Here is a 23238-nt window from a genome sequence, read left to right as displayed (position 1 = left end):
GCATCATTGACACATGCTCACCCGAAAATTCATTTCGTCATCGTCGAGTTGGCTGCCATATTGTTTGGGTTTTAGTGAAAATCGCCGTTGGATTTTGCGAGCTTTATAACCTCTGAAGTCCATGATCAGAAATGTCGAAGGCAGAACAAGTCCTAAAGCTTGAACCATCTTCAGAATTGCGATTTCGGGGTATTTTTTTCGATCTGTTTGTTGTTATACCTGAATCAGGTTTATCGGTTTTGTGTGTCAGACGTGTTAAGTTCAAGCTTCATGTAAGGTAGTTTAACTAGAGAATTCACCTGGTTTATCGTAGGATCTTTTACAAAAGTCGTTACAGCGACTCTTAAACTCACGAACCCCACAGACAAGAAAGTATGCTTCAAGGTAAAAACTACGGCTCCGAAAAGATACTGTGTTCGTCCGAACAGTGGATTTGTGGAACCTCAAGGAGTAGTGGAAGTGGCCGGTAAGTTTAGAATGAAAGCTTCTTTTACAACATTATAAGTCGATGTAATCTTCCCTGCTTCATGTGTTCAATCGATAAAATCGGTAACTTGCCATAAGAATTGATTGATTAATGAATTCTATCAGAGATCCAGAAATATAAGTAAAGCAGTACATCCATAATTATAGATTTTCAATTAATTAAGTTTAATTTAATCTGTTTTCACTGCATGCACAAATAATATTACAGATGAAGAATAATGAAAACGATATTTTATATAACAGATTTATAACAATGTCATGAAAAAGACAAAATATAAAACATGCACTAAGAAAAGACTTGCAAGGAACATAACTGTAAATGGCTCATTCACCCGAAGAATTGCATTACAAATGTCAACAATAATTTAAAGGTGTGTTATACTGGATTTACCTAATTTGTTGCATGTACACATACTTTGCCCAGATATAGACGTGGACAATGGGTAATTCCAGAAAATATTCTTACCCTGCCATGGGTGTATCTATCAATCAATCAATCAATCAATCAATCAATCAATCAATCAATCAATCAATCAATCTTTATTATATGGTTATCAATTTTAAAGCTTACTACTCTGGATTTCAAGTAGTGAAAGCTATTTAAGGTGGGCAGTGTCTGTGAAAGAGAAAAGGAAATATCCAAAATATTGGTGAAAATAAACACTCTTAGAAGTAATGAAGCAGTAAATTTTATACTGTACACGTAAGAGATTGAAAGTAATTACATTTTATAAAATGAAACCGTCACAACTTCCTACCAATGTTGTTTGCACTACCTTGTTGGTTCTCTAGTATATCTTTTGTATTTTTTTCTTAATTTTGGTCTATTCCTTTCATTCATTATGTAACCTTTTATACACTTTTTGTCACAAGTACCTGTAAATACTGTGGCACTGTAATCTCTTAGCAATCTCTAATGAAAGATTATTGTAAATAATCTTTACATAACCTGAGGAAGGCTGAAGGTCAAAACGTTGTATTAAACTGCTGGAACAGTTAAATGTGTGCTTCTTCTCTTTGTTTTCCACACAAAGCTACAAAGGTGCATGGAGCATTGTATCCTTTTTATCCTCTTACTGGGAGCTCTTCATTTGGTACATACAAACTCATTTTATACTGCTTGAATATAATTATATACATGTGTATTATTTACACTAGCGGTTTGAGAAAAGAAGTAACTAAAAGTTATGAATATTGAAATAGTTTGGAAATCTTAGTAAGCGTGTCAACACAGGTGTCCACAAGTAACTCAACCTTAAGTAGAACTTCATCCAGTTATATCTTAAATTATGTTTTAATGGTTTCCGAATATCATGTGGAATACAGTTTTATCTTTAAATACCTTGTTCTGGATTGTTTGATATAAAAACTGTTTTTGATGAAAATCTGATATAATAATGGTATATTTTTTTTGAACAGTCAATAAAACGGGTGATGTTGGGCTGAGTAAGGTTATTGGACACATTTTGTGTAGTGGCGGAAACTGTTTTAAAAATGGAGCATATTCACAGGGATGATATTTACTTCAACAAATAGGGGAACAGTATGAGCTCTATATGGTGTAACATGGATCAAATGAAGAACTTGTTTCGGATTTTTTCAAGTTGTGTAATGCTGTATTTTATTTACTTTGTCAATAAGTGTGTGTTTGCCTTTACCCTATCTCCTGGAAACCATACTGATTTTGGAAAATAACGTCATAATTTCAAGAAATGATTTGAGTCATCTATGCATAATCTTTTCAAAGATACAATTAAATACTGAAATGAGTGAAGTTGGGCGGTAATTATTGGGATCAGTTTTGTCATCACTTTTGTATATTGGTACAAATAAATTTTTTGGCATGTTTCAATTATTTAGATGAGTAGACACCTTTTTTGACAGATTTATTGATAATAGTAACTAAAGGTTTAGAGATTATGTGACTAGCAACTCGCAAGAATCAGGTGGGGCAGGAGTAAAGGCCGTACTCAAGACCCCTATACGGACTGACCTACATGTAGGCCAGTGAATAACATTTTCTTTATTTTTGTTGTTGTTGTTGTTGTTGTTGTTGTAGTTTTTAAGATGAACAAGGCAAATTGGCTTGTGAACAGTCTACATGTGCTATGTTGCACTGTCACTCTCTTGTTAAATTTTGCCAGTCAAAAAAGCCGTGGGTAAACCTTAGAGCAAAAGGCTAGACTAACAGTAAAATGGACCTCAAAAAAATCCTGGAGTAATAAATGGAAAAAACATTTACTGTGATATTTCATAGCAAGCAGTATAGAAAAATTTTCACAAACAAGCGAATGAATGTTCTGTGTAAGCTTTGTGTCTTAATGGAAATGAAATAACACTTTTATTTTAAATTCCCTTGTTAAAAAAGACTTTCAGTGACAATACACACACACATCTTATTCCATTCCTTTTTATCTTATTGTTTTAAGTATTTGTGTTTGTTCCCCCGTCAAAATCATCACAATTCAATGTTAAATAAGAAATGTATGCAAGAAAACACAGTAGTTAATGCCAACACCAAAAAGATTGCATAACTATAAAACAAGATAAAAAAATAATTGGCACTTTTGTTGCGCCAATGTCTGGAAGTCATCAAATATTTTTCTTGGATTGTTTACAACATATGGTCTAATTTTAGTTTTCCACACATTCAAGATATCTGCTACTATATTTTTGTCACTGTGACAACAGATCAACCATACCCAATAAACAATTCATTGTCCTGACTGCTGCTCTTTCAATTGCTTTGTCTGTTTGCTTTGTTTTGTCACAAAATAAAAAAAAAATAAAATTATTCTTGCATATAAATAGTTGTTTAGGCTTTAGTGAGAGTTCTTCATCACCTGGAAATCCAGAACTGAAAGACTCCCCCTTCCCCATTCTTCTGGAATTACCAGCCCAAAGAACGTCCCTACCCCTCAGTATTCCAAGATGCTGCCCATGGAGTGGACATATATTTTCTGGAATCGGAATTGAAGTCCTTGATAACACAAGCGAGTTTGCAAGTTTCTTACGTAGGTGGAAGTCTGTAAAGTGTTTAAATTTTCGCAATGTGCATAAGACACCATCAGAAGCATTAGCGATGTCTTTAACATGATCGCTCCATTTTAAGTTCTCTTGGAATTTCACTCCCAACAGCCTTGTTTCGCTGACTCTTTCCAGTTGACGATTCGAAATTTCTAAGTTGAGACCGTGAGAGAAGACAACACCTTCAGAAGAAGAATTAGAGAGGCTATTGAAAATCATTGCCAGTCTCCGACATTGAATCGTGACATTGGATATGAGCTCCAGGTGATCTACCGGGATGTTTTGTCACGTGATATTTTTATCAACTTAATCATGTGACAAAAACGTCCAACACCACTTGACAAAGATTCCGTGAGGGAATCGAAAGCTTGTGCTTGAATATAAATTTTCGATCCTGAAAACGAAACCTGTTTTGTTGAAGAAATAGCTTATGATGTTCCAAGAAAATGCTAGCGATCTACACAAAAGAGATATTCAACACTCTAAAGGCAGCCACAGTAAAGGGAACATGAAACCTTGTGCTGTCTCGTGACTTTTGACAGCAGCTTCTCTATTGGTGACAGATCATTGACAGAACACCAAGAAAGAGCCAATGAGAATTTTGCATGGTCTGAGAAACGCATAATACAAATTCTCTGGCTTTGTCTGTAGTCCCTTAATTTTCTATTGTCACCGCTTATCTCATTTTCTCGTGGGGGGCAATTTTTGTGTTTTTGCAAACTGCTTCCACCACAAACATCACTGTCCCCCTCCCCCCCCCCCACTAATCATTGCCATAAAACAGCTTGACTTGTACAGTCATGGTCTTGTTTGTCTGTGTTAATAAAAAGCTTTAATTGTTTCAATTTAACTTGCACATTGTGACTCTTAACTATGCCTGGACTTGCTGGATTATCTTTCAATAATTGATATGAATCAAAGTCTTAAACCAAAAATAAGTAATCACAAGAAGCCATACACTCAATGATTTTTATCAATAACTGTTTCAGACATTTGTCAAGTTTTTAGGTGACAAATTTTATCAACAGCTAACAATCAAAATTTCTTGTATTTAATGCCCTGACAAAATTGGTTGATTCAGGGGGAAAAGGTAAAAAAAGGAAGGTGCATATTCACCACTATGTTGGCAAAGAGGCAGATAAGTAACCCAAACAAATTTTTTGAAGAACCCACTCATTATGGTCTTGCATATTAATATCAATTTTGTAGATTTTATCTATTTTGAAGACGGTATATTTTACCCAAGTAAAACATTAAAAAGTTAGTAGGAAGCGAGTCATTGTTAAATCACATAATTTCAGTCCTTTATCACCTCAGTCACTCCACTTTCAGCTGAGAATATGCATCCTTGAGCAGCTCAAACCTGATTTTCCTTCTTCCTACCAGGAATTGTCAGTTTCATACTTTGGATAATTATAATAAACCACAGAAAAGAGAGAAAAAGTTATGGTTCATTTTCACTTATAGCATATTTTGGTTTGTTACTTTCTAGTCATGCTGCAACCATTTGAGTACGATCCGAAGGAAAAGAGTAAACACAAGTTCATGGTTCAGACAATGTTTGCTCCTGAAGGAGAAGCTGATCATGAGACATTGGTATGTGTTAATGTTATGGCTGTATGCATATATAGTATATAAAAATTATAGGCTGGATTACAGAAACATTGTCACGTAAAAGGTATAAACCATGAACTATGAGACCCAACAGCTTTCTGGGAAATGTGACTTTGTTTTAGAGACATGGCAATTGGGATAACTTGAAATCAAAGTCTATTGTTTGATCTTTTAACTTTGTCACATTATGTTTATTGTACATATTGTTCAATTGTTACAGTGGAAAGAGGCTGACCAAAGTGCATTTATGGACTCAAAACTGAAATGTGTGTTTGATTATGTGGATGACGGTGATGCCCCTGCAAGCAATAGCGTGGGAGGAAATGTAAGTTGTATGAATTCCTTTTCTTTTGTTTGATGTGGGAGAATGCATCTTCTTCTGGCGTTTGGAAATTTAACTACATGGTGGTGGTATGAATATTTTTGGAAATAAACATTACTGTGTATGTTAGGGATAGACTATAAAGGGAGGGATCTTTGATTAGCAAGTGTACACACTTAGCCTTCAGCCAGGCCATATTTTTGTAAGCCTGAATAAAGTGAGTGCAATGTTAGCTCTGAAGTGTGAAGGATTTTAGGCAGAGATTCACTTGTAGATAGGAAGGCTTTTATTTTCTTGTTGTGATGGCACACAACCCCATCAGCCTTGCTGTCTTGTATATCACTTAAATAATCTGTTAACTAAACAAACTACTGTTATCAATAATTGATCACATATACTTGTAAGTGGTACTCAGCTTTTGAACAACACTGTTTAAGTTGCCTTCTTAAATTTGGATTTTTGAGTGTTGGCAGAATGAATTCTGGCTTCTGTTCAATTGTTTTGTTATCTTAAGTGTTTCACTTGTTTGGATTGTCAGCAGCCACAAGTCAGTTAAGATATGGATTTGAAATCCAAAAAAACAGGTTGTGAAACACTGGCTTGTTTCAAAATTTGAGTACTTACTTGGCCAGTTTTTGCTTCCCTCCAGAAGAAACGAAAAAGAAGGAAAATTGTAAGAAACTAAGTACAACAAAATTTATTTTACAATTTAAAATTCATGAAGCGAAGATGAATCCCATACAGTTGCAAACTGGTGAATCAGTCTATAAGTATAGAAAAAATACCAATCGACTCTCTTTCTATGACAATTGCAGCGAGGTAAGGTTTTACACAAACATAGATTTCATGCTCACTAATGTGTTCATAAATGTCTCTAAACACAGCAGGAAAGTGTGGATTTAGACAGCAAAGACCTGCCTTTTACAGCTAAAACATCAAAGACAGAATCTGTGGCAGTGGAGAGTGGAGCTGCAGTTGCACAGAGTGCTAACATCAAGACAGCTACTTCACATAATCGAACTAGCTCTTATCCTGAACCAGGTGTGGAAGCTGCAACGTCAACACGATCTTTGCAGGTACACAGAATGAACTTATGTACCATAAACACTAGTTTGATAGCAAGCTATTGGCCTGTATGATTGAGGACTTCTTTAGTTATTCTATACCACTGACAATAATAATGTTATTATTACTGACCGTGTAGTACACTTAACCTTTTCCTATGCTGTACAAGCAATTCAGTCGTTCAGTAGTCAGTCCATCATGAGGTTTTCTGTGTTTCACTAGCCTCCAATGCAGTCGTTTTTAGAGGAGTCGTATTACCCTCCTCCCCACACATACCTGCTTGCCAGATGTCGCCACTCCTATTGTCTACCATTGACAAATCAAATCACTGTGGAATTTTTTTTAAGTGATTAGTGTTTTTGAAATGGGCACTCCAAATATGCGGTTGTCATCTATTGGCAAGGTTGGGAACTTAGGGAAAAAACGACGCAGATACTGCTTGCTTGCTTACAAACAGTGGCTGAAGACCTCAGCTTTTATCCATGAGAGCCGAGGACCGGAGCTCATTTGCTGTGTGAAATGCTACAAGCGACTGCTGAGATTTGAAAAGGCTTATAAATTAAGCAGGGTGAGGGAATTAAGGAAGAGTTCTGTCTTGTGTAGAACTCGATAAAGTGTGCAGTGAGAAGAACGAGAATCAAGCAAGCACAAGCTAGCATCGGATGTGCTACAACAACGGAACACGTTTAGTAGCTAAACTGCTTAAGTTATTTCAAATTTTATAACTCCGTTTTCGAGGGAATATGCCATTTCAAGAACCTGATTTCTTCTCGGTTTTGTTCCTCAGTCATTAAAAAAAATGCTTTCATCTTTGAGCGATCTCGAACGCACAATAACGATTTTCTTTTCTTTCGCAGGAGAAAAGAAATTATGACCAAACTACTGACACTATTCCTTCACTAAAATACAAACCATTTTGTTTTTCCGAAGACTTTGTCTTTCTTCAAAAGAAAGTGTTTCTGTGTTTTGACGAGTCGTTGATTTGTTTTTAACTGGATCTTTGCATGCTCTTCCTAGAGCTGTCTTATATAGATTCGAGTGCTGACGTTTCGAGCGTCACTTCGCACTTAGCCGGATTCGCTCTGACGAAGGGCATTAGTGTAGCATTAGGGTGGGCAGTGCCTTAGAAGGTATACTTGATTCAATCAATATCGACTTTGAATATGTATAAAGGAAGCAAATATTTTTTAAGAAATGGACAACAACTTTAAGTTTAAAACAAGACATGTTTCGATCGTTCAACGATCATCTTCAGTTGTGATTTCGTTTACAAGTTCGGTTGAATGAATACAAGCAATGACATAATTTTATAAGTTAAAACGTGATACAATTCAAAATTTCGAAAAAAGTAACGTACAAATTTAAGATGCGCGAGACATGGAATAACACTTGTGCGAGCACTACACTAAATACAAGGAATAAAATTGTAAGAATTGAAATAATTACAATGGTTATAACACAAAATGTTATGAAAACAAAAATATATATATATATAGATAAAATAAACTTAAAGATTAATATCAGAACGAGAGAGGTAAGTCAGCATGTTTCAGCTGCTTATTTAAAGTGGGATTCTCCCATTTGATGTGCATTGCCTCCTTCAACATAAGTTGTAGTTTGTTGGGTGCACAATCCACGATGGAAAAGCAAGTCTTGTTAGCTAGGCAACGACATGCTTTGGATTGCTGCAAATGCTGATAAACGTGTGAATTCTTATCCCTGCTCAGATGCTCACGAATGCGTGTCGAGAGATGTCGGCTGGTCTTGGCAATGTAACAGGCATTACATCCTGCACACAAAAACTTGTAGACAACACGCGAACGGAGATCGAGAGGAACAGGACCCTTCACACTAAACATACTACCAACCTTAAAAGAAGAAAAAGCTAACTTAATTTCGATGTTAGTACAATAGCGCTAAACGAGTTTGCGTAGCCTCTCCTGTGCTTCTCTAGTGAAGGAGCCTACATAGGGTAACTTAAAATAGTAAGTTGACATGGCTTGCTGAACCTGAGAACTAGCTGGTGGGCGGATGGTAGCTCTACTGACGTATCTATTGATAACCGTTTCTATCATGCGAACAGGGAAAAGGTTCTTACGTAGAATAAGGGTAAGATCTTTAATATCCTTATGAAAGCCTAGCCAAGAGTTGTTGATTTTGTAAACCCTGTCCATCAGTGTTCTAACAAGACCCATTTTGTAGGAAAATGAAGTGAAACTAAAATAGTTGGTTAGGAGCCCCGTGAAAGTTTTCTTACGGAAAATAGATGTCTGGAGATTAAGAGGGTTGTTGTTGACCAAGACATCCAAGAAAGCTAACTTGTTACTTACTTCCCTCTCCATAGTAAACCGTATGTTAGGGTGTTGGGAATTGATGTAATTGTAAAAGGAAACAGCATCTTGCTCCCTCTCGAATACGCAAAAAGTGTCATCGACATATCGTCGATAGAACAAAATTTTAGAGCCCGTGTAGTTTTCTATCCAAGCCTTCTCATTATGCCCCATGAAAAGGTGGGCTAAGACGGGGGCAGAGGGCGAGCCCATAGACACGCCATATATCTGATCATGAAAGGAAGCATAGTTTTTGAATAGCGGATGAAAGATTAAATAGAAGAAACATCCTCGCAGTTAGTACGCAAAAAAAAAGCTTGCAAAAAAATTTTTTTTCAGGCTTTCATTTCGCAACTGCTTAAGTTTTACTGGGTATACCACTAGGCCTAAGCCAATCACGAACCTTCCTATATTGAAAAATACACTATAACAATTTGTGTGGTTCATAAAGTTTTTTTTTTTTTTAATTTTTAATGCAAAGTACAAACATTTACAACAACAGTAAAATTATCAACCAATTACTATCAAACCATTTACGAATACTTATAGTTTCTTCAGTTAGTGACTAGCTAGGTTACAAGAAATGCTTTTTATTCTAGTTTTGACAGTAAAAGATTGAACAAGCACAAATTGACAATTACAAAAAGAAAAAAAAAGGAAACAACGACAATAACTTAGAAAAACGAAACAAAAAGGAAAAAAACGTCACTAGTGAATATTACAGGAGGTGCTTAAAGGTATTTTGGAAGGTACGTTCATGAAAGGTACCGCGGAAAGTGTGTGATTCGAATTAGCTCCAGCATTATATAATTTTTTTGAGGCCAGCTCTGAAGCACCTCGAGATGTTTCCGAACCAAATTGATTTGAACACTGTACCACTCTCGACCCGCTGCCTTAACCACTTGGTTCGTTGTGTCAGGTATGGCATCTGGGACAAAGGTGTAAATGAAAGTTAAAACGTTTCTCTGGTTAATATATGTAAACGTATACAAAATCAAATGTTCTTAAAACCCAACGTTTCGGCCAAAACTTCAGCCTTCATCTGGGGAAAGTGATGAAGGCTGAAGTTTTGGCCGAAATGTTGGGTTTTTAGAATATTTGATTTTGTATACATTTACATATTTTAACCAGAGAAACGTTTTTACTTTGAATTCATAAATCCAGCTGGTTACAGATCCATTTTTAAAAGTTGTAAATGTTGTAAATTTAAAACCTTGACTGTCTGTAGAGGTTCTTTGTTTGGTTGTTTTGTTTGCTTATGACAAGAACGGCCTAAAGAAAATCCGTACAGTTTCACGCTAGGATTTACGCTTGTAAGATAATGTGCCCCATTCACACCAAAGGTTAATCGTAGTAATATTGTCATTGCAGTGCTACTGTGTAGGCTTGTATAATAAGTAGTTTAATAGTGGTATCAAAATGTGCCTTTGTGTTTTCTTTTTCAATCAGGTTGATGAAGGAAGAGTCATAAACGAGGAATTAGAAAAACTTAAAAAAGAAAACACTACTCTAATGGTATGTATGACATGGCATGGTCATTGATCTGACCTTTTGTCGTAAATGTTGTAATAGTCTTTTTTCCTGGAGGAACTGTTTTGACCGTTAGCTTCTTGAATTGCCGTAGTTCCCATCCTCGCCCCTTTACAGGTTAATAGGTTAGTTGTAAGCCAGCTAGGGGGGCCCGAGACCATGTTTCCCCGGTAAATTTTGAAATCTTCGTTTTCGGAAATGGTTGGAAATGCATCTAAAATTATCAACAATGGTATGAATTATACCTTTTATATTGACTCTAACACATAATGAATCAATCCACCTTATGGAAAAAGATGGCGGCTGTACATTTTACCACAATATTTGCGAACCTAATATTTGATTTTTATATTTTTTTTCAGGAGGAGACAGTACGTCTCAGGAAGAATGTGGCACAGTTGTCATCGCCGACGAAGGTGTCTTCAACCACAGTGCATACACAGCAGACAAGCGTGAATCTGCCACCAATGGCAATTGCTTATCTCATCGTAGCAGTTATATTTGGAGTCATTATTGGTAAATTTATCTTGTAAAGGACACTGGTTCCAAGAGTTATTTTAATGTGACAGTTTTAGATGCTAATCAACAGACCTGGAAAGGAGCTTCACCGTCTACAAACACAAGTTTAGGTGTTTAAATGCAATTGACATTATGGCACGACGATATTTGCTTTTACAATTTACTACAGTAGTTTTATTAGTGTTGAGCAGAATTGTCCATCGGAAGAGCAAATACGAAATTATTGTCCTTTTGTTGCTTCCATAAAACTACTGAGATTTTTCCAACTAACAATCGTTTACGCTGATTTTAAAACGCGACTTACAAATGAGAAATAGTCGAGGTTTATTAGAAAAGTAAATGTGAAATCTCTATAAGTTGAGAGCGTAGTAATACTGGGTGTAGTTGGGTGTATATCTCACCACTGATAGATCTAAACACACATTGCATGCGTCCCTCGGTTCTTTCCAATGGTATTTAAAAACGCTTGTTGTGGAGGATACGAAGTAATAACTGTTCAAGAAACACCTAATTCAGGCTTTTGGTTTTGGTCTGCAATCCTAATTCTCCTTAAGGTACATATAGCCTGTAGAACAGGCTTTTTTTTTTTTTTTCAGGCGAGCGGAGGCAAGCACGAGGCGAGCGCGGGGCGCGAGTCACGCGCGACGGGAGGGACTTGCCTCCGCTCGCCTGAAAAACGCAAAACAAAAAAAAAAAAATGAGTAACGCCTGTTCTGCTGGCTTAGTACATGACCAGGCGGAGGGTGTGTCATGCTTGTCAGTGGTAAGTTATACTCGCGACTGAAGAGAGGTATTCGTGGCTTGTAAAACAGGCATTTATGCAAAGAAAAACTGCGGAAAGGTTTCTTCTTGGAAAGGGGTAAAGATGGATGTGACCTATTTACAATTAATAAATATCTATCTTGTAATGATGGAAGAACTGTGTTGTTGCTGACTTACAGTATTGCATGGTGTTTGACCAATCTACTTGCGGGAGGCGGCAACTACTGACCTTCTCTGTGAATATTTCCGCGGGTATTTTCGCTAAATAAACGCGTGTAATGCAGGCTACAATTTCCTTTGCGCGGTTCCCTACTATACGAACTCCTGGAACAGACTACCGTGACCAAACAAAGTCATGAGATCTTGTGAATGTCACTTGTCTGTTGAAATATTATCCTGAAGACAGAAGCCGATAGCGTGACAAGAAGTAAAAGAGACAAAGCGTGCTTTCTATTTGCATGGATATCGTTCCGGTGGGAAATCAAATGTCAGGGCCCTTTCTGGACTTTAAGTCCGTTTTCGTTGACTCCAGTCAGTTATAAAAAGGACCTTCTCGCCTCGCCACACTGTCGCTCGGTTCACACTGACGGAAATCAAAATCTTTCGAATCTTGTAGGCAAGGGAGAGTATATCTTACCGATGGTCGTTCTTAAGGTAGATGCAATCCACTTGCCTGCGCCCAGGGAGGTTTGGAGCCGAGATGTTCCGGACCGGCCTTGTAATGGTTTGATAACGTGCATTTTTTTTAAACTTGTTGTGTCCGTAGTTCAGAAAGCCGTTGATGCTTTTGAAAGTTTCGATAAAGCATTCCGCGTTTCCAGTAAAGTTGTTAATCTGAGATGCTGTTGCGTTTGACAGTAAGGGAGTAAGGCCTTGCCTTCAATCCTTCTAGTAAATTGTCTTCGGCAGTCCCCAATATTCATTATAATTAATAAATACCCCAGTTTTCATGTCTTGTGGTTGAGGCCCACAGGGCTAACAAATGATTTCACTTCTGGCTTTATAGATATTACATTCCTAATGACCCATGATGTCATTTGGTTTGCTTTCTCAATCATTCCGCTTATGTGTTCCTACAAATAGTATCACCAGCTGAGACAACCACTCCCACATCTCTTTACTTTTCAACCGTTTTTATGGTGTATTACCCATCGTATAGTTACACCTGGGGTTGCCTGGAGAGAAAATATTAAACACCTTACAAGTAAGCCAAAAAGTGGATGAAGTACCTGTAGTCGAACTCCGGATCAGTCGTGGGCAGTAGCCTGTTACAATTATCAACGGATGAAGTTAACCTAGACGAGGAAGGTATAGGCTCGTCATCATTGTGTAATGGTACAAGATGTCACTGGGTTGGCGATTTTCAAGATTCATGAACAAGGGACGCATAGCTTGATAACAGTAAGCAAGTGCGTGCGTCACCTCCAGCCCTCAGCTAACGGAAATCAGACTGTCGGACAAGTTTGCATTCTCAAGTACTGACTTTCAGGACTCATCACTTATTGGACCATCTATGTCGTGGATGTATACAACAGGAGAGGTAACAAGAACAGACTGCGAGTCGGGAAGATTTGTTTTTCGAAACTGAAGTACTCACGAGAGCTTTCGAGTGATTTCTTGTTGTGCGACGTGTTCCAAGCCGTTTTGTGTTAGACCAAAATAGGCACCCAGTAGGTGCGCATGCATGCGGCTATACTCCTGAGATGTAATGGAAATGCACGAAAGACAGCTTGTACTTGGGGAACTTCATTACACAACTGCTGTACGTACAAAAAAAAAAAACGCAAAAACTGTGACTTGCAAAAGCAACATGTGAACTTGACTGATTCTTTGCATCACAAAAAATTCAATGACCGATGCCGCGCAATCTCAACTGTCAATGTTTGTACGTCGCTTTCCCGAACGCAAACAGACTGCAAACAGGAATTACCAAAAGCAGAGTAATCGATAAAAGCTCATCCAGCCCGAAATTTTATTGAAGTACAGGGTAAACGATACATGTACATACCCTTTTAGAAGGTGATTCTCCCTTCTGTGACCTATGGCATCACTATCTGGGGAAACTGTAACAACATGGACCACCTTTCATCCCTGCACTGTCGCACTGGTAATAAAACCGTATCCCGTACACGTCCAGTTTTGACCAGGACGGATAGATAAGTAATTAAGTTCACGTTACAAATTAAGATATCTACAGAGATATTTAGGGAATTTTACCAGACGAGACGAGAATTTGCAGAAACATATTTAGACCATTTTTTTAGACGTAAGTATCTAAGGTTATTAAACAACTTGCATGCGAGCAAACACGCCATGTAATTTTTGCAGACACTTCGTGTCTTAACGATCGCTCGGACGGCTATGTGAGAAATTACATAAGTTAAAGAATTTTGCCTCAAAAGCTCAAATTACTTAATACATTGTTTTTAAAAAGCTTGTCAGTATTTGAAAGACAACTAAAATTACCGAAGTTAACGTTTTCCCAGGTCTTATAAAATCCGTTTGAAGTCCGAGTTTGTTTTATTATTATTATTATTATCATTATCATTATCATTATCATTATTATTATTATTATTATTATTATTATTATTATTATTATTATTATTATTATTATTATTATTATTATTATTATTATTATTATTATTATTATTATTATTATTACTAAGACAAAAGGAAAGACAAAGGTCAGCGTTCTTTGATGTACGGGTATGTTACCCCAACGCTGATTTTTATAGAGACGTGGCCCCAGTTCAAAGGCCGGATAACTTTATCCGCTGGATAGGCAATCTTCAGCGTCTAAAATATACTTCACGTTAAATGTTGTCCAAGGTTTTCGTACACTCCCCAACTAAGCTGTGGTTAGAGTGTGCATATTAGCTTGTTTACGACGAAATACTGAAATCTTTGGACAGATTGAAACTGTCGGATAGTGACTTCTCCACTGGATAAAGTTATCCGGCCTTTGAACAACTGGGGCCTGGACCTCAAGCAGATATACAAGCAGCACGAGAACGACAAGAAGAGATTGTATACGCAAAAAGTGATGGACGTGGAACAGGGAACATTTACACCATTAGTCTTTACAACAACAGGAGGCATGGGAGAGGAATGCAAGAGATACCATGACTGGCTGGCAGAGCTAGTCGCAGCGAAGAAAGGAGAGAACTATGCCACCACTGTCTCTTGGATACGTTCTAAATTATCCTTTGCCATCCTTAGGTCGGCTTTACTCTGTCTTAGAGGGTCAAGAACAGTTAGAAGAGCAATTAGAAGCAATGTTCGAGAAGCGGACTTTGAATTAGATAGATGCCTCGCCAAAATCTAGGTCCTATGATTTTTATACATACTTTTTCTTGTTTCTTTTTTATGATATAGTTGGATGGGTTTTTTTAGGTAAAAATCAATGAACGTATAATATTGTTGTAACTTGATGAGATTTTTTTTCCCTTTTTCCAAAAAAAATTGTGCTTAAAAATAGTCTTTTTTATCGAAAAGAATTGTAAATAAGTTTTAATAGCTACGTTTAACCTGTAAATAACATTAACTTGGAATATTTTAATAAAGAGATTATCATTATTTATATTTTATTTAATATAAAAAATATTATTATTATTATTATTATTATTATTATTATTATTATTATTATTATTATTTCACTGGTAAAGATACATACCAAGTGTTACATATTGCGGAGGAACCAGAGGTTTGGTGTCAATTTTTAGCGGAATTTAGATTCTTTCAAATCCGAACGCGAAATGATTTTCATCGCTTTTAAGACCTCCATGTCGTCCATTTTGGTGATTGATTATTCTTCAGGGATATGTTGTTCTATTCCAAGTTCCACAGAGATTTATCTTAAGGACGGTGCCTACTATTGTTACTGCGTATACGTTCTGCGCATCGCGAGATACTCGGGTTTCCTATGGGTGGTGCCCACTAATACAGGAATATTTTTTGCGCAGTTTAAAACTATGCGGAGAAAGCAGAACTTACCAAATGCCTTTGGTGTCTCAAAAGAAAATTGGGGGTAACCAAGCATTTTTCAGAGAAAATTAAGCTTCAATTTGGGAAAAAAATCCCATACATTGCTTTATATTTTGGCGCTTTTTAGAGATATTGTTGCTTAATTATCTCTGAAAAATGCGTGGTTACCCCCAATTTTCTTTTTGGATTCCAATAGGCCTTGCTAAGATCTGCTTTTCCCGCATAGTCATTAACCACACAAAAATACTTCGCTATTAGTAGGCAACGTCCTTAATATAAGGAAAAACAGCATGTCTTGAAAGCTGGTCGTGCAGTAAAACCGAGAGAAAACTAGCCTGAATTTCAGCCGTCTCCTCTGGTGGCATACTCCCGAGAAATACTATTATCTAGAGTCTCTCTCTCGAGTATGCGACCAGAAGAGACGGCTGAAATTCAGGTTAAGAGAAAACCAATTTCTGTTCATCTTCTGATTCCGAACGTAATTCGAAAATGGCAACCCTACGGACTTACACGCGTGATGACATAGTGCCCACTTGCCTTCAAGGCGGTAGCCAGAAGAACAATGGATCCACCCTCAAGAATGAAGACCTTGTAGGCTTCTAGGTGGTTTGCATTGCCGCCATGCTAGTGGACAAAACAAAAGAAAGTTTGCTCACATGTCAGTTACCAGCAATACCAGCAACTGCTGCTGTTCTGAAACTAGATGGAATACTGAATTTTATAAACCAGCGACAAAGTTGGTCTGTTCGTTAACCTTGAAACCTTGGCGCTCCTGACCGCAGTTTTAACAGCTCACTGGAAGAAATTCTTAAAACACTATGTATGTTTCTGCGAGTACGAAATAACTAGACCTACTGACCAGAGCTAAAACTAGTTCTTGGAAAATGTGGTCGTTATACTGTAGTTCATTTATTGTTTTGCAACTTTCACTATGACTCGCTAATAGAACTGTAAGTAATTCAAACTATAACACCGCGTTGTCGCTCTTCGCGCGACGCAGTTTCATCATCGCTTTGATGTAGCTCAGAACATGGTTTCGACGATGCGTACTGAAGCAATTATCAAGGTGAATATGGGCATTATATTTCTCCGACTACTTCGCAGCTCGGTTGGCATAAAAATACCTTGTACCAAACAGACAGCGCTTCAAACGTGACCCGCATTCATTTCTCTTTATTATTATTATTTTTTTTTTTATTTTGGTGTTGACCTTCATGCTTAGTATTAAAGGACTGGAGAAAGAAGGGAGAAAGCAGAAAGGGAGAGTAACTTGACCTATGAGTTTGTGGAGTGGCAGAAAATCCTCTGTGAGGATTTCCTAAAAAAGCAAAGAGTTTCTGTCCTTAAAGTGTACATCAAAAGTTACAAGCTGACAACCGAAAAGAAATCAACATAAAAAAAAGTTTGACTTAGTGTGAGCTCACATTCAGTTATCAGCAGCCATAGGCAGTGTATCCAGTGCCAAAGACACGGGTGGCTCTGAATCGAGTGTCAGCAGCTCAGAAGCAAGTGAAGACTGTGATCTGCAGTAAGTTGGGAGTGATACCTCCAATGATAACAATATCCCCCTCGCAAAACTGGTTTCCAACAGCTGAGTGACAATGTACTGTTAAGTACAGTGTACTGTTAAGTGTACTTCGCTGAACGAAGCACGGCCGGAGGCTTACGATTTTGTCATACAAAAAAGTGGTTTCCTTGGATTACATTGCAAGCAAAAAAAACCATGTTTAATTCATTTAGGGGTGGGTCATTTTATTTATTTATTATTTAGTTCAATATTCATCCAGGGGCATCCAATTTAGCAGAGCTAGTTTAAATGGAGCCCTGACACAGCACAAGACAAAACATTGAAACATACAAAAAAAAAAACCTAGACAAATAATTAAGTTATAAATGCAGCATGTACCGCAGGCGTTACTGCTTAAGATGGCACTTAAGTTTGGTTTTAAATTCACTGAACGCCTCTACCTGTCTAATGGTTCTCGGGATGGTGTTGTAAGTTCGAGCGCCGTTTATTCTGAAGCTCCCCTGATACTTAGCAGTTTTTGCGAAGGGAGGGCGCAGCAAATCACGGCTTCTGGCGTTATAGCCATGGTAAAGGTGCGCGTGCCTAAACTCTGAAAGTAAGTACGAAGGCGCTATTCCGTGAAGACATTTATGGACTAAAAGGCATTTGAGATAATTTCTGCGCGCTTGTAGGTTGGGCCAACCAAGTGTTGATTTTAACTCCTCAGCCCCGACTGGTCGACCTTCAATAATGCATGCAGCACGTCTATTTAGCTTATCTAGGTAATCTTTGCTCCCAGCCCCACAACTGTCCCAGACAGGCGAACAGTAATCAAATAATGGCAGAACTATCGTATCGTAGAGCATTAGGCAAGTTGGCTTGGGGAGAACCTTACGCGCTCGACGCGGAACACCTAATCTTGACGAGATCTTGTTACCAATATATTCTATGTGGTCCTTCCAAGATAGTGTGTTGTCTAGGAGGACCCCAAGATATCTGAACTTATTAACCCTTTCTGAACACGTGTTACTGATTTCTATAACTAGATCGTTAGCCTCTGCGGTCCTCTGATGGGTACCAACAAGCATAATCTTAGTTTTCTCAAGATTAAGTATTAAGGGTCAGTCCGTTTTACACCAAAAGGAGGAGTGGGCCATGTGTTTTTTATCCACTGCATTTCCAAATGTCCCCGCCCACCCCACGCTATACTTTTTGACTGGTCCCTAACACACACACACGTAAAAATTTGCTTGCTACCGAGAATCAAAAAATGTTTCTGACTTTATTTGAGGCAAAAAAGGCTGTCACAAGGCGAAGGTATAAAATTCACAATACTTTAACGATGTCCACACGTCGTAGTTTAGCAGAAACACCGAGGTCATAGGTCCAGGGACAAAATCTCCTCAGACCGTCACACCAGGTTATCTACAATAAACGATACTGATGATTTACATAAGCGGTTTAAACGACCTTGCTCTTAAAATGCCGTTTTTAGAGAGATTACCCAAAGGGTTGAGCAGCAGGAACTGCGGTATAAGTAAACAAAGTTTTAATTATTTTGTTTTCTTAAATTTCCCTCCGGTCGTAGCTTTGGCTTTTTTGGCCTTCGGACCTTTGGTGTCTTCGCTCTAAAAAAGGAAAAAAAAAAAAACAAGCACACGTTTGATGAGTCAAGTTATAATTGCTACTTTGACAAATATGATCAAGTAATCCTTCTTTTGGCTCGTCATGCACTCCTCCTCAACGATAAAAACAACAACGACAACAACAAAAACCTGACGAACCAAACAAAAGTTCTCATAGGAGACTTGTACGACACATGACGCTTGGAAATCCACTTAGCCTAAATCCACTTAGCCTAAAATTTTTGGTTCGGGAAATTCGTAAACTTTCCCCGTCAAAGATAGTTTGTCTCATTTCTCCTGCTAAAGTTGATTGTGTTATTCAGCTGTTTCAGTTCGGGCAGAAACTAGAAAATTGAAGGGGTTTGTTTTCAAGACGGTTACGGTTAACCGAAAAAGCTGTTCTATTCACCACCTAAATCTTTAGAAACTTAAAACCAAAACGTTTCTCGAAATGGAAAGCGCGTTTCGCTTCCCCTGACAAATCATAAAAGAACATTGAGCGATGGTATATTGGGCCTCATCGAAGGTTAAGGTGTTATAACAAAATGGCGAGGGATATCAGATAACGAACGCGACCAATTACAAAAATTAGTAGTTTCAACACCAATACTCGTACACTAACAATTCTTTGTTCTTGGTCAGGCTGCAAAACTCCACCCTACATTCATCCCAATATTCAGTATGACTACAGCTTACAACCTTTTAAAAAAGACAATCTTCTTTAAATACTTCACAACGTTTCCTTGTTGAAAACTCCGGTTCTAAACTTTCCCGGACATGAATTCTCCCATTTAAAACGCGTGAAAGCCCACGTAAAGCATTTTGTTAAAGATATTGTATGGTCTTTTACCTTTCTCTTGTTAACTGGAGATGGAGAAGGAAAAACTTTAAAGAATGAATCTAATCTTCCCTGAGTGGAGCCTTGACGTGCTTTGACGAGTTTCTTCATACCGGAACGTATCCTGTCCTCACTGAGAAATAAAACACGAAACGTCACGTGAAACAAATATGACCTTCAGAGAATAAGCTCGCTAATCTAGTCGAATGCAGCTGTACAGCACGCCTGTTCGAACAGCCACTTGCGGAAACTATTGCTTGAATAAGTGGTAGCTTGAGGCAGCCAAAAGTAAAATAAACACTGTCCAAGGAAAACTGGTTTCCGTTCCAGGCATCTGCCATACTTAGTGTTGACACATCGTTTTCTCTCAGGTCCAGTTCACGCGGATTCTTTTTCAAAAGTTTCCGTCTTCATTTTGCAGACCTTTTTCAGTTTACCTTTCTGAGCGCATTTGTGTGGACTAAGCACCAGAACACGAACAGAAATGTTTATTTTCAGTACCTTTCAAATACGTTTGCGGTTTCGCGCTATCCTTAAGGCTGTGGATGACGCCCGATTTCAAAAGTTTTCTACTTCAAAGGACTGAACCTTGGAGACCGTTTTCAGCTGTTTTCTGGGCGCATTTGTTTAGACGTAACACCAAAACGCAAACGATAGTGTTTTCAGTCCGAGTATACAATTCCGAAAGTCGGAATTTTCGCGCTGTAAATGAAGATGTGGACAATTTCAGATTAAAAAGTCTACCTTTTCAAAAGATTCCACTTTTGAAAACGATTTCAAAAAGGAAAAAAAAAAAGTCGCGTGGATGATCTTATTAAACAAATTATATAACATTGCTAACCTGAAGCCCTTTTCTTCAACTAGGAATTTAATAAGTTGTTCTTCATTCGGAGCTTCCCACTTCAGCTGAAATGATTTAAGAAAGAAAACGTTAAACGAGTGAAAAAGCACCATGGACGTTCCTGGAAACAGAACTTGTGTCTCGACAAATTTTATCTAAAGACTGCAATGGATGAAAATATTTGATCAAGATTTATTTATTGATCGATTTATCAGCCTTGCTATACAGTGGATATTACAGAAATGCCATTAAAGAGTTAAGATACGACAGTTAGCAGCAGAAACATTTTGCACAAAAGGCAATTTGAACAGCTTAGTCACAGGTGGGTGATCTGAGATGATTGCAACTTTGGTCAGTTTGCACTTGTGATGGAAACATTAACCAATGCAAGGAACGGGATAACGAAAAGTGCTGTTATTTATTTATTTATTTATTTTATTTTTTAAGAGTAAAAGGAACCATTTCCAATCGTTGCATTACAGCCTGTTTCTTCTTATAGTGATAGCATACTAAATATTACTTTAAAGACATCCGTGGTAACAAAATTAACATTTAATGAACATACCTCCACATCTTCAACCTTAGTAACTTCTGGATTCTTAAATAGTTCTCTGGCCTCCTAAGTACAAAACAAGAATGTGATAATGGCATATTCATCTCAGTAAATGTCTCTTCTTTCCTCACCCCCACTCAATTACATTGTATCAAACCTCACAGACTGGCCATATGATAATGGTGCCTAAGCATTGAAGAGGGAAATTTAAAGTATTGCTTGACTAATCTACATTAGGATAATTTTCAGATAACTAAATTCACCCCATCCAGTGGAGATTATACGATTTCAAGGCAAGGTTACCATGCCAAAACAACATTACATTTCTTTTGTTGGCAAGGAATATATATATTTGCGAGAAAGGTTTTAGAAATTGTTAGACATGGGCATCTGTCAGATTGATAAACAGATGCTACTTCACTTTTGACCAAAGCCATATTGTTGTTAGTCTGGATATGTGAAGAATGGGTAGAAATGGCCTCATTACATGGTAAAGTACTCTTAAATACTTCTAGGAGAAAAAAAAAGGAATTACACTTCAATACGTACTTCCCCCACGTGCGTTATTTATGTCTGATAGCCTTAAGACGCATCTTTAGCCAGTTTGGCTAAAGGGCGCCGGCCACGTTATACTAAACAATTATTCACATCAGTTTCATTTAAAATTGTTATAACCAAATTTTACCTTGCCTTCGCCAAATAATAATTAATGTTAAACATCATGACCTTCTGCTGCCAAAAATATGCAACTTTGCAAAAACTTCACCAGGGAACATTACTCAATGATTGAGTAGACTTGAAAACATAAAAGCCAGTAGCAACTGGATGTTGTCTTGATGAATGTGTAGTCTGATTTTAGCTGGCGACACACTAGGCGATTTCATTCGCCGATCGCGGTAAATTTGATCGCCAGCGAAAATCGCAAGCGAATTTCGCCACCCATTGATGCGGACACACTTGGCGATGTTTTTCGCCGATCACGGCGATGTAGCACTTCGAGCTTGTTCTCTGGATCCATCTTACGGCTGCTATCTACCATTTTGAAAAGTAATATGACAAAATAGCCCATCCTGTTTGATTGGCGATTTGCAGCGATGAGCGTAGAAAATCGCGAGAACGGGAACACTTGGCGAATGTCGGCGAATTTAATCGTCGATATCTGACATGCCAGATATGGGCGATTTTATACGCCGATCGCGGCGATCGATTAAAATCGCCAGGTGTGTCGCCGGCTTTAATTGAAAGCAGTGAAGTATTACCTGAAAAGGCCATTCTTCAGGCAATGAATATTTCTGAAAAATAAAAATCACAATTTGTTTGATGTAAAGTTTTACATTTAGGCCTTAATTGTAAAAGTTTACCAAAATTTTCTCAGCCTGATTTTTTCGTAAAATAGATATGAAGAATTTGACTGGGAAAATAGCTCTAGTGAAACGGCCTTCAACACTGTGTTCACTTCATGTGAAAGACGTGAAAAGCATGGACAGAGTAGAGGTAGTCATTTCAAACATCTGTTAAAAGCTAAGAATGACTGCCCCAATTTCTTTTCAGGATGTCTTCAGTCTCAAATAAGAGTGGGTGGTTCACTGGGTTTCCAAACATGAGAAAAAAAAGATGTGTTTTATTGTTTGTACTGGTTGTTGCTTGGAAAGTTAACTCCAAGCAACAGAACAAAGAAGCCACGGAAAGGGAAGAGCATAGGCAAGCTGTCCCGTTTATTATTTGATGCAAGCCAAGATTCTCAGTAGGATAAGTCAGACACCATATTTAGTTAGGGATTCGCTACTAAATGACATAGAAGAATAGCCAACGATACCAGATTTACAAGCATACCTTTGTATCAATATGCTTGATGATTTCTTCAATCGATTTGTACTGTTTGATTAAATCTATGGCTCTTTTTGGTCCAATGCCTAAGAGAAAATGACAGTCCTATTCACCAAATACATTTTTATTTTTCAATCATCCAGACTGCATTAAGACAAAAAATAATTAGTAGCAAGGTAGTCTTAACCCAAGACTTGTTGCAACATACATGTATTTCAGAAATTATACAAAAGAAACAAGATTGGCAAACTAGCTGATACAACATTCTGACAACGTAGTTTAATTAGCAAAGAATGAAAATTGCCAGTATTGATAAACAGCAAAGAATCAATGTTGTCTGGGGGACTGTCGTGCCCACTTTTGGTAGGAATTCATGGAAAATGCACCAGCTTTATTTAAACTAATGAA

The 23238-nt window shown here is 37.6% G+C and overlaps 2 protein-coding genes across 3 annotated transcripts in view; one reads left to right on the top strand and one right to left on the bottom strand.

The window, feature by feature from the left end:
• The first annotated feature begins 27 nt into the window (after positions 1-27).
• Positions 28-11812, top strand: LOC146469269 (vesicle-associated membrane protein-associated protein A-like). Of its 2 annotated transcripts, none has more exons than XM_085123519.1 (7): positions 28-189; positions 314-466; positions 5006-5109; positions 5348-5452; positions 6337-6525; positions 10294-10359; positions 10737-11812. In XM_085123519.1, exons 1-7 carry the CDS (start codon positions 132-134, stop codon positions 10905-10907), a joined length of 846 nt encoding a protein of 281 aa, XP_084979645.1. In that variant the 5' UTR covers positions 28-131; the 3' UTR covers positions 10908-11812. The 2 variants fall into 2 exon arrangements, with proteins under 2 accessions (XP_084979645.1, XP_084979644.1); XM_085123518.1 differs by having other exon boundaries at positions 6334-6525.
• Positions 11813-18409: 6597 nt separating this feature from the next.
• The window catches only part of LOC146469265 (flap endonuclease 1-like), a 37895-nt gene continuing 33066 nt past the window's right edge, over positions 18410-23238 (bottom strand). Inside the window, exons 12-17 of the mRNA XM_085123513.1 lie at positions 22837-22916; positions 22263-22295; positions 21016-21069; positions 20451-20515; positions 19622-19742; positions 18410-18774 (exon numbers count right to left, since the gene is read on the bottom strand). Coding sequence (XP_084979639.1) covers positions 18700-18774; positions 19622-19742; positions 20451-20515; positions 21016-21069; positions 22263-22295; positions 22837-22916 — 428 coding nt within the window. The 3' untranslated portion in view covers positions 18410-18699. The remainder of the gene's footprint in view (positions 18775-19621; positions 19743-20450; positions 20516-21015; positions 21070-22262; positions 22296-22836; positions 22917-23238) is intronic.

This window comes from Pavona decussata, unplaced genomic scaffold (genome assembly GCF_977016875.1).
Source record: "Pavona decussata unplaced genomic scaffold, jaPavDecu1.1 SCAFFOLD_125, whole genome shotgun sequence".
NCBI classification, from domain to species: domain Eukaryota; kingdom Metazoa; phylum Cnidaria; class Anthozoa; order Scleractinia; family Agariciidae; genus Pavona; species Pavona decussata.
This window is presented reverse-complemented; position numbering and strand designations above follow the sequence as displayed.